Source organism: Electrona antarctica (assembly GCF_951216825.1).
Source record: "Electrona antarctica genome assembly, chromosome: 10".
In the NCBI taxonomy this organism is placed as follows: domain Eukaryota; kingdom Metazoa; phylum Chordata; class Actinopteri; order Myctophiformes; family Myctophidae; genus Electrona; species Electrona antarctica.
The window spans coordinates 42,595,053-42,610,886 of NC_136791.1; the positions used below are offsets into that span (position 1 = coordinate 42,595,053).

At 41.8% G+C, this 15,834-nt stretch overlaps 1 protein-coding gene and 1 long non-coding RNA gene across 2 annotated transcripts; both read left to right on the forward strand.

The window, feature by feature from the left end:
* Nucleotides 1-7,139: 7,139 nt before the first annotated feature.
* Nucleotides 7,140-8,545, forward strand: LOC306931060. The gene is made up of 4 exons (XR_013790961.1): nt 7,140-7,254; nt 7,598-7,665; nt 7,853-7,974; nt 8,473-8,545. It is a non-coding gene; the product is annotated as an uncharacterized lncRNA (long non-coding RNA).
* A 4,771-nt stretch (nt 8,546-13,316) lies between these two features.
* Nucleotides 13,317-15,170, forward strand: LOC306930848 (G2/mitotic-specific cyclin-B2-like; the record flags this gene model as incomplete). The annotated part of the gene is made up of 3 exons (XM_079511944.1): nt 13,317-13,556; nt 14,642-14,825; nt 15,088-15,170. Exons 1-3 carry the CDS (start codon nt 13,362-13,364, stop codon nt 15,168-15,170), a joined length of 462 nt encoding a protein of 153 aa, XP_079368070.1. The 5' UTR covers nt 13,317-13,361.
* Between the last annotated feature and the right edge of the window lie 664 nt (nt 15,171-15,834).

Below are 15,834 nucleotides of genomic sequence, written 5' to 3' on the forward strand. Positions count from 1 at the left end.
GAAAAACAGCGCCGAGACAGACTAGTCAACAGTCTGTCTCGAGAAACTAATCAGTTGCGGGCGGCAGCGGGTGCTGCTGGTCAGGGTGGTGTCTCAACGTCTTCTGAAATTCTGGTACACTGCGCATTTGGACCTGACTATTTGCCCCTCGCCCTCCCGCACCCAAGCTCGTGATTGGTTGACAGGCGCCCGCGCAGAGCGAATCAGCGTGTGCGTGGCTGGCACGGGCGTCGCGCTCATTGGTCCAAACTGTCAAGGTTCAGAGACGTCACACAGGTGGTGTGTGCGTGGCCATTCCGCTCTGTTGAACTGCGCACTGTAGCCTAGCAACCGAGCAGCCGAGCCCGAGTATAATATTTTAACATATTTATGGATGAGTGAAATTAACATGTAGATTAAGTCTACCATCTGTGTTGTTTAAGAGTGAACGTTTTATTTATTTATTTTTAATTATTATTATTTTATGTAGGCCAAAATTAAATTCACACACACACACACACAGGCTCCACCCCCCTCCCCCGTCATTCTATTGGCCGAGCCGCTCAGCCAGGTCACTTCAGGCTATGGGGTGTTGTCAGTGCTGGGAGGGACTCCATGGATATTGCGCTCGTATGTCTGAATATGACGTTAAAAAAGTTTGAATTTCTATCGATATCTTAGTTACAATGACATTGAGTTGACATGTTAATTTTAAGTGTACGGAATTTGGTGTTTCAGAAAGAAGAGCCTTTTTTGACCTGATGGCTGACTAAGCAAATTGTGACAGTGACAGTCAGACATGTCACACTGACATTTTGTAAAGTTCGAACTATGATTGGGATTCGGGTCGGGAAGCATGGTGGTTAGCAAAGATAGTCCATCTCACCACGGGTATGGCGATGCATGGCTTTACACTTCATTATAAGTCAGTTGGATGTAACTCTTATGGATGTCTGCTTATGGTAAGTCTCAAAATCGTTTTTTCTTTTCTTTTCAAAATCGTTTTATTTGATTTTTTTTAATATTCAGACATGGCATGAAAGCAATGTAAAATAGCCTGTGTATGACCTCTGGACACTTCCATCATCATAAGAGTATAAGGTAAATGTATAGGCATATAGGCTTCTTGTATTGTATGATGATGTAGAGTAGACTAGAGCTACACAATAGCTCTAGTGTTCTGGTCCTGTGCATGTTGCACATGTATTCACACCAAGTAAGCCTATCACATTTCTATTGCATCTCTATTTTTTATGGCAAAAATGAAGGCCTGCATGAGAGGTGACCAACAAATAAATAACAATCTTATATTTTGACCGTTACGTGAATGGTCATTATAAAGTTAAGCTCAGGTTTACGCATTGATTAGGCCATTAAGGGTGCTGTTAGGTAAATAGTAAATAGTGCATTTATATAGCGCCTTTATCCAAGGCGCTTTACATAGATTATGCGTTAAATTCACCCATTCACACACCGATGGCGGAGGAAACCATGCAAGGCACCAACCTGCTCATCGGGCACGATTAGGGGTTCGGCGTCTTGCAAATGCTCAAGGACACTTCTATAAAAGTTAACATTTTCAAACACTTTCAAGATTTTTCAAAAACAGCTGTCTGCTTATCTGCAATTTTTGAATAGCCAACTCAAAATTGACACATGTTTTGTTTTTGGTGGTACATTTCGACCTTTAAAGGTTCTCTCAAACACGAAGAAAGAGGTGACAATAATGAATTTAATTTATGATCCATAGGAGTCTACCAGCCTGAGACACTGGCCCCTCCAGAAGTAGGGGCCGACATATATGAAGAGCGCCCCAGGATGAGGTGCAGGAGGGGGTTCAAGGACCAAGTCTGTGTCCCTATAGTTGGGCCATTAATAAGCACTACCGAGATCAGCACCAACCACCTAGAGGAGTCTGACATTGACCTGCTGATTGAGGAAGGATATGGTAATTCTACACAGATAGCGGTAGGTGAATATTGTAGTACAGTGCAGTACACTATTTATGAGCAGTTAGAGCAGAACTTACACCCAAGTCTAGAGTCTAGACCAGTGAATCTCAACCTGTGGGATTGACACTGGTGGGCTGTGACGATACTGCAAGTGGGGCGTTATATGGAATCCCACCGCAGCTCCAGGAAAACCCTGCTGTGATTGGCCCGTTAGTCGCTGTGATTGACAGTTCTCGTTTTTGCAACTATGCCTAAACCTAATCTCAATAAAACTATACCTGCCTGGGAGCCAATCAGACACATTGTAAGGCGGGTCCTGGAGCTTTGGTGGGATTCCAAATTGCGCGCAAGTGGGCCCCCAAATATTTGGATATTTTTCTTTTTGAGTGGTGTAAACCACTTCTACAACTGGCTTTTTTGTGCAGAACAAATGAGCATGGTTGCTATGTTCACCCTGTTGTAATGACGTAATGAAATCACACCCGGGTGAACAGGGTGAACATAGCAAACATGCTCATTTTTTCTGCACAAACAAAGCCAGGTAATGAAATCACACCCGGGTGTGATTTCATTACGTCAGACATGATTTCATTACGTCAGACAGACCTTACACCACTCAGTTCACACGGGTGTGATTTTTTAAATTACCATTCAAATAAACATGCTCTGAGAATGCAAACATCTACATTTGTGGACCAATGGACTTCTATAAGTTACTGTCCACCACTGGCTTCCACAACAGAGTTTTCGTTTGACAGGAGACAGGACTTGATCACATCTACTATACATCTGAAATGTATGGCTCAGGAGACCCTGCCAGCAGAGAGCTGTGGGTGGACATCGATGTGATGGAAGAGGGCAGCTAGAAGGTCCATATAGCTTCCTGTCCACCACCCGCAGACAAGGTAAGGTAAGTAAGGTAAGGTAAGGTACATTTTATTTATAAAGCGCCTTTCAAAACAAATGTCACAAGGTGCTGTACAATAAATAAAATGAAATAAAACAAGAGCATCACATAGATCAACAATAAAACGACAACACGATGCAATACAGTAGAGTAGTGATAAAATAAACGTGCAGTACAGTACATAGATATAGACAGTATTACAAACCAAAGTGTTTATAAAACAAATGGGTTTTACCAGCTTTTTGAAGGTATCAACAGATTCTGCCCTCCTTAGGGAAAGGGGTAATTCATTCCATAAGGTAGGGGCTACAACCGCAAAAGCTCTATCGCCTTTATCGTTTTAGGAACTTTAAGAAGGTCTTTACCTGAAGACCTGAGTGTTCTCACATTTGCAAGCGGTATGGACTCTGTTCATGAGATTCGTTTGAATAGTCTGTATCTTCTGTGTATAAAGTGGCCAATGGAGGAATACATGAGAAAAGTGAAAATGTATAGAAGGCAAGATTGGAATCGTCGCAATCTTAATTCAGGGAATCGATTTTACTTCCCAACTGAATAGAACAAAGACACACTGGGACTGAACTCAATACTTGTGTGTATTTTCCTTATTCTCTGACTTACTGTATATGCCTATATGCTTCCCTTTGCTTCCAGAGAGTGAATCTGTCCTTTGACTTTCCTTTCTATGGCCATATACTAAAGGAAATCACTGTGGCAACTGGAGGTAAGTGTTCTACGGCTTTTGTCTGCACATTGTGATAATTATAAATCATTAAAATGTGTTAAGGGATAAGGTACAGTGTAATAATTTGTTTCAGTCCAGAATATCAGATGGAACCATACAATTCCAAGGTCATGAAATGGTTTATATCCATTGTGTTTTCACGCCCTACAAAATAACTTAGGGTGACCTGTGTGCGTGTGTGTGTGCGTGTGTGTGCTTTCCTTCACAGGTTTAATTTACACAGGAGACATCATCCATAGGATGCTAACAGCCACTCAGTATATTGCACCTCTGATGGCGAACTTTGACCCCAGCCTATCCCAAAACTCCACTGTGCTTTACTGTGACAACGGTAAGATTCATTTAATACATACGTTAATGGGAAGACCAACGTTGAAAGCAACCCATAGAAGGGACAGGGAGATGTTGTAGTGTACACAGTCAAAACAAAGTGAAAATTATTCCATTCTCAGTGTTGAATGAACACCTCATATAATTTGTTGTTTGCAGTGTTGCACTCTGGAAACAGCAGATATACAAGCTCACAGCGCGTTGTGCTGTAGATTGACTACAGGGCTTAAAGTTCTCAGTCCTGGGGACGGATTTCAGTCCTGGGGATTTCATAGGGGTCATTTAATGAGATCAGTGCAGATTTGGGGCTTTAAACCCTGTGAACATGTGATGTATAACATAACCATTGTATCTGAGACCTACACGCATGGTTTTTGAGATTCTTACACAAACGCTCCTGTCCCATAACGGTTAACTACTCGGTTAATACGTTTTGTGCAGTCAAAAGTAAAGCTCAGAAAAAAAGCTAAAAATGTGGACCTTATAGAATTTGTTTGAAACTGCTAAGAGGATAAAACTAAGACTTGTTTACATAGGGTCGATTTTCAATTCATAACATTTAAAGACATACTCTACACTTCTATGCAAAGAAATAAATTATCATACTGTGTACAGACACTAGAAAAAAGGGAACAACGGGTGGTGACTTTTTTACAGGGGCCAGTTTTGAATTGTAGCTGCCTGTAAGTTGAAGGAGTCTAGGGATTCACATTTAACTGCTGTTAAGGTGTGGCGTTACAGTTTAGTTGCATATGAGCAAAATGTATTTAACGCCTTTGAGCTGAATTGGGGACTTCTTTACCTTTTGTAATTAAGGAACATTCTAATGCTTGTACTGTATTATGCTGGTAAATTATCCATGCCCATCAATGAGTCGTTATGTCCTTCATTCTGACTAATGCATTGCATCCTTATTCCATGTAGGTTCTGCTGCTTGATGGCAGGCGGGATCTACTTTGGTGTTTTGCTCCTGTGGCTAATGAACGGGTACTGCTGGGTATGTGAAAGGTTAATGTACCTGTCTAATGAACACCAACCATTGCTGTGGCCATGCCACTTCAGAGCTCCTATAGTGAAATCTTCTGGAGGACCAATCTTTCCATCTAATTCAATCTGTAAAAAAGGAAAAATGGTCCGTTTCTGTCGAGACTGTCTAATGTGACTAACAACACCAACAATTTCCTATAAACTAATTTGCCTAGTATCTCTAGAATATCTTGTGCTATATTGTCTGTCTATGATTACACTACTCGCCTTGGTTGAGTTTAACGACCATGAAAAAACTCGCATGCACTACCATCTGAGACTGACTGTTGCCAATAAGTGTCAATATGATGTTGTCTATTGAGTTTTTAAGACTTGTTTTGTTTGTCTTTCCTCCCTATAGGCCACAAGGTGGTAGTGCTGAGATGAGGGGAAGAAAATCTCTGGAAACTTCTACTGCAATAAATGTTAGTAGCATTAATACTTTCAAAATACTGTAGGGTGCATCCTGTTTGACCTGCTTACTGACACATTTAATTAGCGTTATCTATGAGAATAGCTAACATGCACTACCATCTGAGGCATAAGCGTTACCAATGTTCTTGTCTTGACCAATATGATTCATGTGCAAGGATATCAAATGGTGTTTGTCATGACATTTGCTTTTTGAACTGTGGTGCTCTTCGATATTTAACGACCTTAACGCACCCAAATGGGTATCATGATGATGGCTGTTTATTGCTTGACAAGTCTTTATCCCAAAACTGATCATCTATTGATGAGAACAACTTACGGATCTGACTACTGAGTTGAGTCATGGACAAATTTGATGTTTTAATATAATATATTTTGCAGCACTTGTCCTTTGAAGGTAATGATTGTTTCCTTTCTTCGCCTTCATTCCAGGTATGATGACAGGCTGCACTGGACGGAAGGTGTTGATGCTGTCCCCCCTCCATACGACAAGGTGACTTTAATTTTCCAACCAGGGAGGACCAAAGGTCTTGTGTTTACTTTAAACCTGTGCTGTCTGTGATGTAACTTTTTTATCCTTACCATGCCTTGTTTGAGTCTTGACTCTGAAACGATACACTTGTCTGAGACATGCTATTTTCTCAAGAGTATGTGCTTTTGGCTACTGTATCTAATGGTGACCTTTTTCACAGAGGAAACGTACTGCATGGTTGTCCCAGCCGCCAATTGTGCACCTGAAGCCTCACTTACAAGGTGAGCCTATTGGAAACTTGTTGATGCTTTGTCAGTACACTATTATGCTGGTAAACGCTGTGCTGGCAACCATGCCCATCAATGAGTGGTAATGTCTTTCATTCTGTGTAATGTGTCCTTAATTTAGGTTCTGCACCTTGATGGCAGACATCATCTACTTGGGCATCTTGCTCGTGTGGATAAACGGATACTGCTGTGTACGTGAAGAACCTGTCGCGGAATCCCTGCTGTGGACCATACCACTTCAGAGCTCCTATAATATCTGTCAGAGGTGAGCTTGTAGATGACAATTTCCTATAAATACATTTGCCTATCTCGAGACTTGTCGTCTTTATTGTCTGTCAATGATTACACTACTCGCCTTGGTTGAGTTTAACGACCATGAAAAAACTCACATGCACTACCATCTGAGACTGACTGACTGTCACCAATAAGTGTCAGTAGTTGTCTGTCGAAATATTAAGACATGTTTTTTTTGTTCCCTCCCTATAGGCCACAAGGTGGTAGTGGGGAGATGTGAGGGAATCAACATCTCTGGAAACTTCTACCGCACAAACGTCAGTATTAATACAGTCAAATACTGTAGGATCCATCCCGTTTGTCCTGTTTACTGACACATTTTAACCATGAGAATACTTGCATGCACTACCCATCTGAGCCATAAGTGTTTCCTTAACAATGCCAAATTTCTAACCCTGACACACTATCATTCATGTGTAAGGATATCAAGTGGTCTTGGATATTTAACATAAGGTGGTATGAGCCTTTATAACATTTATCTTAATGCACCCAAATGGGGCGATTGTCTCATGCTTGACAATGATGAGTCTTTATCCCGAAACTGATCATCCATTGATGAGACATTTATCGGATCTGACTACTGAGTTGAGTCATGGACACAATTTTGGCCATACATCTTCATAATCTTCACATTTATTCTTTTGGATCTGTGTTTAAGTTGGAATTTTAGTTTTGCTCTGTTAACTTTCTTGGATATTCTTTGCACCCCTTATACCATTGCGTCTGTGTTTTTAATGTTTCATTTATTTGCCTTCAATCCTGGCATGATGACAGGCTGCACTGGACAGACTGACAGTGTTGATGCTGTCCGTGGCCCTCCAAAAGACGAGGTGAGCAGACACTGATTAGCTTGTCCACAGTTTGGTTTCTGCAAAACACCCACCCAGTGCTTGGGGCAAGACCAGTCTACAGTAGATGCATGAAATGTGAATTCATGTGTCTGTTACAGCCTCCAAACAATTCAATGGTCATGACTATTGTCCTTGCTTAACAGTGATGAGTCCTTTATCCCAAAACTGACTCTTGATGAGAAAAACTTACGGATCTGACTACTGAGTTGAGTCATGGACAAATGTGTTACTTTCCTATATTTTCCATTATGTGAAGTTTGACGGCAGTATTTATTGTTTTGTCACTAGAGTTTAACGTTTCCATTCTTTGCCTTCAATCCAGGTATGATGACAGGCTGCACTGGACAGATGTAAGGTGTTGATGCTGTCCATGGCCCTCCATAAGACAAGGTGACTTTCCAACCAGGAAGGACCAAGGGTCTTCTATTTTAACCTGTGCAGTCTGTGATGTAACTGGTTTTATCCTTACCATGCCTTGTTTGAGTCTTGACTCTGAAATGATACACTTGTCTGAGACATGCCATTTGTGCTGAAGTTTATCTGCCATTGGCTCCTGTATCGTTGACCTCTTTCACAGGAAACGTACTGGTCATCCCACCGTTTGATTTCTGCAAAATGCCCCAAGTGCTTGCGGCAAGACCGGTCTGCAGTAGACTCATGAAATGTGAATTGTTGGCCCAGGATGGTTTACCAGACTAGGTACTAATGCCCACAAGTTATAAAATTAACTTCTACTTGTCTGTTACGGCCTCTAAACAATTCAATGGCCATGACTATTGTCCTTGCTTAACAGTGATGAGTCCTTTATCCCAAAACTGATAACTCTTTATGAGAAAAACTTCAGAGCTCCTATAGTGAAATCTTCTGGAGGACCAACTGTTGGATTCTCAGATTGAATTAGGTGAATCTTTCCATCTAATTCAATCTGTAAAAAAGGAAAAATGGTCTGTTTCTGTCGACTGTCTTATGTGACTAACAACACCAACAATTTCCTATAAACTAATTTGCCTAGTATCTCTAGAATATCTTGTGCTATATTGTCTGTCTATGATTACACTACTCGCCTTGGTTGAGTTTAACGACCATGAAAAAACTCACATGCACTACCATCTGAGACTGACTGTTGCCAATAAGTGTCAATATGATGTTGTCTATTGAGTTTTTAAGACTTGTTTTGTTTGTCTTTCCTCCCTATAGGCCACAAGGTGGTAGTGCTGAGATGAGGGGAAGAAAATCTCTGGAAACTTCTACTGCAATAAATGTTAGTAGCATTAATACTTTCAAAATACTGTAGGGTGCATCCTGTTTGACCTGCTTACTGACACATTTAATTGGCGTTATCTATGAGAATACCTAACATGCACTACCATCTGAGGCATAAGCGTTACCAATGTTCTTGTCTTGACCAATATGATTCATGTGCAAGGATATCAAATGGTGTTTGTCATGACATTTGCTTTTTGAACTGTGGTGCTCTTCGATATTTAACGACCTTAACGCACCCAAATGGGTATCATGATGATGGCTGTTTATTGCTTGACAATGATGAGTCTTTATCCCAAATCTGATCATCTATTGATGAGAACAACTTACAGATCTGACTACTGAGTTGCGTCATGGGCAAATTTGATACTTTATATACTTTGCAGCACTTGTGTGAAGTTGAAGGCAGTGTTTTTGTCACTGGAGTTTAAGGTTTCCTTTCTTTGCCTTCAATCCAGGTATGCGGACAGGCTGCACTGAACAGATGGAGGGTGTTGATGGTGTCCCCCTCATACAACGAACAAGGTGACTTAAAATTTCCACCTGTTGAGAATCAATGTGTTGTGTATAGAGCGCTGAAGTCCTGATGTCACTCCCTGGTTCCAAGGGGTTTGGAAGTTATTCTCTATGGAGAATAACATGGTCATTTTAAAATCTTCTCATAAGCATTATGGTCCAAAATTGTCATGTGTCTCTATCGTTTATGACAGTCGGTCTCACTCACATATTTGTCTGTTGCTAGTGAAAATAACTCATTTGACAGCAGTAACATTAGCGTTTTCTCAGTCAGTTGATTCTTCCATACGAGTGAAACGGCTGGGATGATTTGTTTAATATCAGAACACAGTTCTGATATGCAGTGATCCAAAATCCCCCTAAGGGGATTATAAAAGTACATGAACCTGTGAACTTCATGCTCTATAGACATAATGTGTGTATACACTGTGGCGCTCTTGTCCCTGTAGCTGAGTTGATGCATTACATTACATTACATTACAGTCATTTAGCAGACGCTTTTATCCAAAGCGACTTACAATAAGTGTATTCAACATAGGTAGGGAACAAAAACTACTAATCACCAGAAGTCTTTAGTGCATTTTCTGCAAAAACAAGCAACCAAGAGTATACCTAGCGCTAAGGTAAAAGTGCAATATATCAGCTACCTATTTCCTTAAACAGATATAAAAATAAAAAGATAAATAGCTAAATCAAATGAGCATGAGCTAAAACAATTAAGTGTATCGACTAAACAAGATCCAATAAACAATACAACAATAGAAAACAAGCGTTCGTACAACTAGTTAACAACAAGTAGGTCAGGCAGAGAGGAAGGGTAGTGTTTCCTGAAGAGGTGGGTTTTCAACCTGCGGCGAAATATGGGCAGTGACTCTGCTGTCCTAACATCAGTGGGAAGTTCATTCCACCACTGTGATGCCAATTCTGGGACTCAAATGTGTATGTCATGTAGCTGCCCCTGTTACAAAACACTTGCTAAACTTAACTCCCTACACTAAACAATCGTCTACGAGACGATGGGCGATTCACCCCTACTGAGCAATGTTCTATTGGTGGATATTCTGTATACAGAAAGATCATCAGGAGGTGTAGGATTATGTATAATTGGGGCACACACAGGGCTTAAAATTCTCAGTCCTGGGGACGGATTTCAGTCCTGAGGATTTCATAGGGGTCATTTAATGAGATCAGTGCAGATTTGCAAAAAAACATTTTCAGTCTTGGGATTTTTTGGGGCTTTAAACCCTGTGTAATAATAATAATAATAATCTTTATTTATAGAGCACCTTTCAGACACAAGTGTAGTTCAAAGTGCTTTACATACAATAAAAAGAAAAATTCACATAAATGCAAAAAATAGAACAAGGGTAAAAACAAAAGTAATAGCTTTAAATCTGGTCGGTAGAATTCGTTGACATTAAGAGTAAATTTAAGATAAGGAATCATGAAGGAAACAGAATCAGTTAAAGGCGAGGTCATAGTAGTGGGTTTTTAGCCGCTTCTTAAAGTCATCAACTGAGGTTGCCAGTCTGATATGGAGAGGAAGAGAGTTCCACACCCTAGGTACGTAGCTGGCAAAGGCAGCTTCGCCGTGTCTTTTGCCATTAGTTGGAATTTCGATCAGCCGTTCAGTAACGAGTGACCTGAGGGGGTGAGCCGGGACATAGATTGGCTTGTAGTACATTAGGTTGTGTATTGTCACAGTGTGCGACACCGAAAGCAAATTCCAGCTTGAGGGTTGTGATGTGTATAGGTACACAAGCTTGCATTTCATAGCATGTTGCATGCTGTCACTGTTGGGCAGAAACCTTGTATCTCCAAACTGCAACTTTCTTTTTTTGTCATTTAATGCCCTACTTCGTCATACAAGATAATTGTCAAGCAAAAGTAGTGGAAATAGCCGATCTACAGTATAATGCATAATTAGATCGGCCATTCTTCAGAATTTCGGAACATTTCCAAGTCCATTCAATTTCCTGAAAAGTTATGGTTTTTGACATAGTTTCACGTTCCACCTGGCAGCGACAACGTGTACTGATATTGTGTGTACAGGTGTGTGTAGGTGTGCTTTAATTTAATTCATGCCTTTTCAAAGGATATATTCACAACTTCACAAGGGCCTTGGACAGTTTCAGATGACCATTAATGAAGAAAAATAAGCATTAATAATGAAAGCAGCATCACATTTATTTAGCCCTTGAACACTGACTTTTTGTGTGTCTGTCTGTCTGTCTGTCTGTCTGTCTGTCTGTCTGTCTGTCTGTCTGTCTGTCTGTCTGTCTGTCTGTCTGTCTGTCTGTCTGTCTGTCTGTCTGTCTGTCTGTCTGTCTGTCTGTCTGTCTGTCTGTCTGTCTGTCTGTCTGTCTGTCTGTCTGTCTGTCTGTCTGTCTGTCTGTCTGTCTGTCTGTCTGTCTGTCTGTCTGTCTGTCTGTCTGTCTGTCTGTCTGTCTGTCTGTCTGTCTGTCTGTCTGTCTGTCTGTCTGTCTGTCTGTCTGTCTGTCTGTCTGTCTGTCTGTCTGTCTGTCTGTCTGTCTGTCTGTCTGTCTGTCTGTCTGTCTGTCTGTCTGTCTGTCTGTCTGTCTGTCTGTCTGTCTGTCTGTCTGTCTGTCTGTCTGTCTGTCTGTCTGTCTGTCTGTCTGTCTGTCTGTCTGTCTGTCTGTCTGTCTGTCTGTCTGTCTGTCTGTCTGTCTGTCTGTCTGTCTGTCTGTCTGTCTGTCTGTCTGTCTGTCTGTCTGTCTGTCTGTCTGTCTGTCTGTCTGTCTGTCTGTCTGTCTGTCTGTCTGTCTGTCTGTCTGTCTGTCTGTCTGTCTGTCTGTCTGTCTGTCTGTCTGTCTGTCTGTCTGTCTGTCTGTCTGTCTGTCTGTCTGTCTGTCTGTCTGTCTGTCTGTCTGTCTGTCTGTCTGTGTGTGTGTGTGTGTGTGTGTGTGTGTGTGTGTGTGTGTGTGTGTGTGTGTGTGTGTGTGTGTGTGTGTGTGTGTGTGTGTGGGGGGGGGGACGCACTGCAGTGTGACACTGCAGAGCTGATGCCGGATAGGAAGGTGTGGACAAGGGCTTCAACGAGGGCTGCGACCCTGGAGTGCCTATACGGGTGAGTTTTGGCTTGTCTGCACTGCATTGCATGTACACTAGTTACACACCTACTGTAAAGGGTCCTTTTGCACTCCTGGTAGTTTTACTGTAGGTGATGATCAAGAGTCAATACAAATAATCGGATTAACAATGCAATTGTGTTATTGGCATTGAACACTGGAACATGTGAATGAAATGAACATATTATGCACTGGGCATATTACGACAAATCACTTAAATATACAAATCAATCACTTTAAATATGTTTACAGTTTAACCCTGACGTTTTTTAATCTCTTATATATTCTTTGTCCTTCTCAGAAGAATGGGTTTCTTCTTCAAAGGCTTGGTCACTCCAAAGTAGCTGTTAAGCCAGCACAGCCACTTCCTCAAGTTGCTCCCTCTCCTGTTCCAGAACCTGCACATGTTGATGATCAGCTAGCCTCGATACCCAGGCTTTCATTTCGTCTGCACGAAAAATGAAAATGATCAGCAGACATGGGTGATGGTCATTGATGCAGGGGACTCAGACATGCCCGAGCTATGTTCTGATTATGTAAAAGACATATATGCATACCTAATGGGTCTAGAGGTACGTGGTGCCAGAGACACTTTTCTTTTTTTACTTCATGATGTGGTACCCGGAATGCTCGCCCCATTTTCCTCCGGACCGCTCTCCCCCAGTGGTTCTTGTATTAGTTTTACTGAGGTTAAGGCTACGAATACGTTTAGGGACGGCATAGTTTTACTGAGGTTACGGTTTTGGAATAATGTTGGTTTTAGGTATAGTTTTACTGAGGTTAATGTTTAGGAATACCTGGTGGTGAGTTTGCCCGATTTTACCCCGGGTGAGCATGTTTTGGGGTGAGTTGTTTTATTCCACGATGTGACCTGGTGTCTTGCAGGAGTGTAATGACATATTTTGTTTGTACAGGTACGTCGGGCTGTGCGACCCGGTTACATGAAGGGCTACGACATAACGGCACGCATGCGAGCTCGCCTAATCGACTGTGCTGATCCAGGTTCATTCAGTGTTGCAGCTTCTGCAGGAGACACTGTATCTAACAGTTGCCATCTTGGATCGTTTTCTGCAGGTAAGGGCAATTTACACAATTGTATATTGCATATTTTATCTGCTTGTGTTTTGCAATTAGATTTTTTTTAAATTTGTTGTTTTGTATTTATTACAGATTCAGCCGGTTTCACAAACAAAGCTGCAGCTTGTTGGTGTCACTGCCATGCTGCTGGCCTCAAAGTACGAGTCGATGAGAAGAGGCGCCCCAAAGGTCCAGGACTTTGCCCGGCTCACAGACGACGCCTTCACACCCGCTCAGATTAGACAGATGGAGCAGGTGATGCTGAGGGGCCTCAACTTTGAGCTGGGGAGCCCACTGCCGTTGCACTTCCTCAGCAGAGCTTCCAAGGCTGCAACCGTGAGTTTCTGTTCACATAGTCATAGTAAAAGTAGCAATGCCGCAATGTAGGGAAACTATGTAACAAGTTCTGGTCATAATGCATTATAAGCTCGGCGGAACAGCAGATTGGTAAAAGTCTTTACTGCATTATCACCAGCACTTGGAACATGTTTTAGAACTTCTAGAAGTTGTCCTGCATGACTAGCATTTATAACTAGTGTTATGAAGCCTTATACGTGGATTATAAATGCAATTTTGATGCATTATAGACCTCACCTTTAAAGTGTTAATCGGTCACATCAGGCTTCAGAAATTGCTTTTCAATTCACCTAGGAATGTGGTTCATATTTGATTGGCAAAAATCGTTTTCTGATTTATAAAAAAAACAATTCTAATTTCTAATCTGATATGTCAATACTGTGTTGGGCTTTTCAATAGTGTTTTGTTGACACTCTTAGACTACAAGATGGTTCACTACCGGTAGTACCGGCCCTCTGAGATCTCTGCTGCTTCCCTCTGCCTCTCCCAGAGTCTGCTGGATGGCCTGCCATGGGTGAGTTTAATAGACTGAACTGATGTGGGGACATGGATTTTCGCTTATAATAGTAGGCTACAGATGGCTAGAATGACTGAGGTGAATGTGGTTGTCGCCAACGAGGGGAGAACGGAGTTCCAGGTGAGTTGGCGAAAAGTACCAAGTTAATGGAGCACCATGGGGATGATTACATCCTTGTAGATCAAATATTTCTTGGATAGGAACTTTCAACATTAAAAAAAAACTCTTCTTTCCTAGCCTTCCTATTTTGAAGGGGACAAAACTAAGCTACAAGCTCACAAAGCCTCCCACTGCGAGGCGTTGCTAGCTTGTGGATCGGCAAAGGCTTTGTGTAGAGGGAAAACTTGACATTGGCTCTGAACTTTATCTGCTATTTTTTCCCAAGTATTGAGGGTATAAGTGGTCAAATCCACAAGTAAACGTGAAGATGACAAACCCAAGTATTTACAACACTGAAATCTATGAAAGTTTAATCTGCAACTGAAAAATGTTGGAAGACCCCTGCTGTAGATGTATACTAATGTAAATGTACCCTCTCTCCACCTAGGCTGTCAGGAGCAAGTACTCGCAGAGCCTGCAGATGGAGATCGCCCTTCTCCCCGAGCTGCAGTCGCCTGTACTGAAGAGCCTGGCTGCTCCTCTGCTGGACACCGTCTATGAAGTGGATTCCTACGACTTCATGGGAGTGGAAGATCTGCCCGGGTTCATGTGTTTGGTCCGACGGAGCATTGGTCCGAACGACAACCTACCTCAAACCCTAACACTAACCCTAACCTCCCCCGGGGCAGCACACCTAAACCTAACCCCAACCCTCTCCCGACCCCCAACGCACCTTGAACCAATGCTCCGTCGGACCATAGTATGCCTCCCGTCAAAGCTTACAAAGAAACGACGGGTCCTTCTTGGTTAGAGTACTTTATGAACGGTTGCAGGAGCTGAGCTAAAACAAAATCCTGTGGTTCGGCCTCATGTCGCCCCTCCATCCTCCTGCAGCTTCTAATGATTGGAGCCTGTCGTGTCAAACACAGAAGAGGATGCTCTGTCCGTCGCTCCCGCCTCTGCTCTTGCCCTCTTGAACTGTACAAGCCTGAAGTGAAGAGCCTGGCTGCTCATCTACTGGACATCTTCCATGATCGCCCCTTTATAATGGCATATACTGTATCTAAATGACGGAGCGGTTGAGCAAAGACCCGCCTGGCAGCACTGTTTAATGCAATTTATTTGTGTGAGTTATACCTATTATTATTTTTTATTAGTCATGACAAAGTTGTTAAAGTCAACAGTATGTATGTCCATAAAATAAGCAAGCAGCATGCGCAGACAATACACTAGTTCTTTCTTTCAATAATTTTATTATATTTTCACAATCTGGCTAGCCTACTTTCCTAATGTTTTGATGCTTCACGTGACAGATGTATGTATGCATATGACGGTATAGTTTCAAACTAGTGTATTTAAGAAGATGATCAGGAAAAATCATCATAACAAAATGATTGAAACAAAGAACTAGTGAATTGTTTGCTAGCGTGCTGCTTGTTTATGTTATGGAAATGCATACTGTTGACTTTTCAACTTTGTCATGAGTAATTCAACAAAAAATACTTATAACTCGCACAAATAAATTGCATTAAACTGCTGCCAGGCGGGTCTATGCGCAACCGCTCCGTCATTTAGATATATGCTTTATAATGTGACCACATTTTGTAAATATCCATTTAACCCATTTAGGCCGAACGGTTT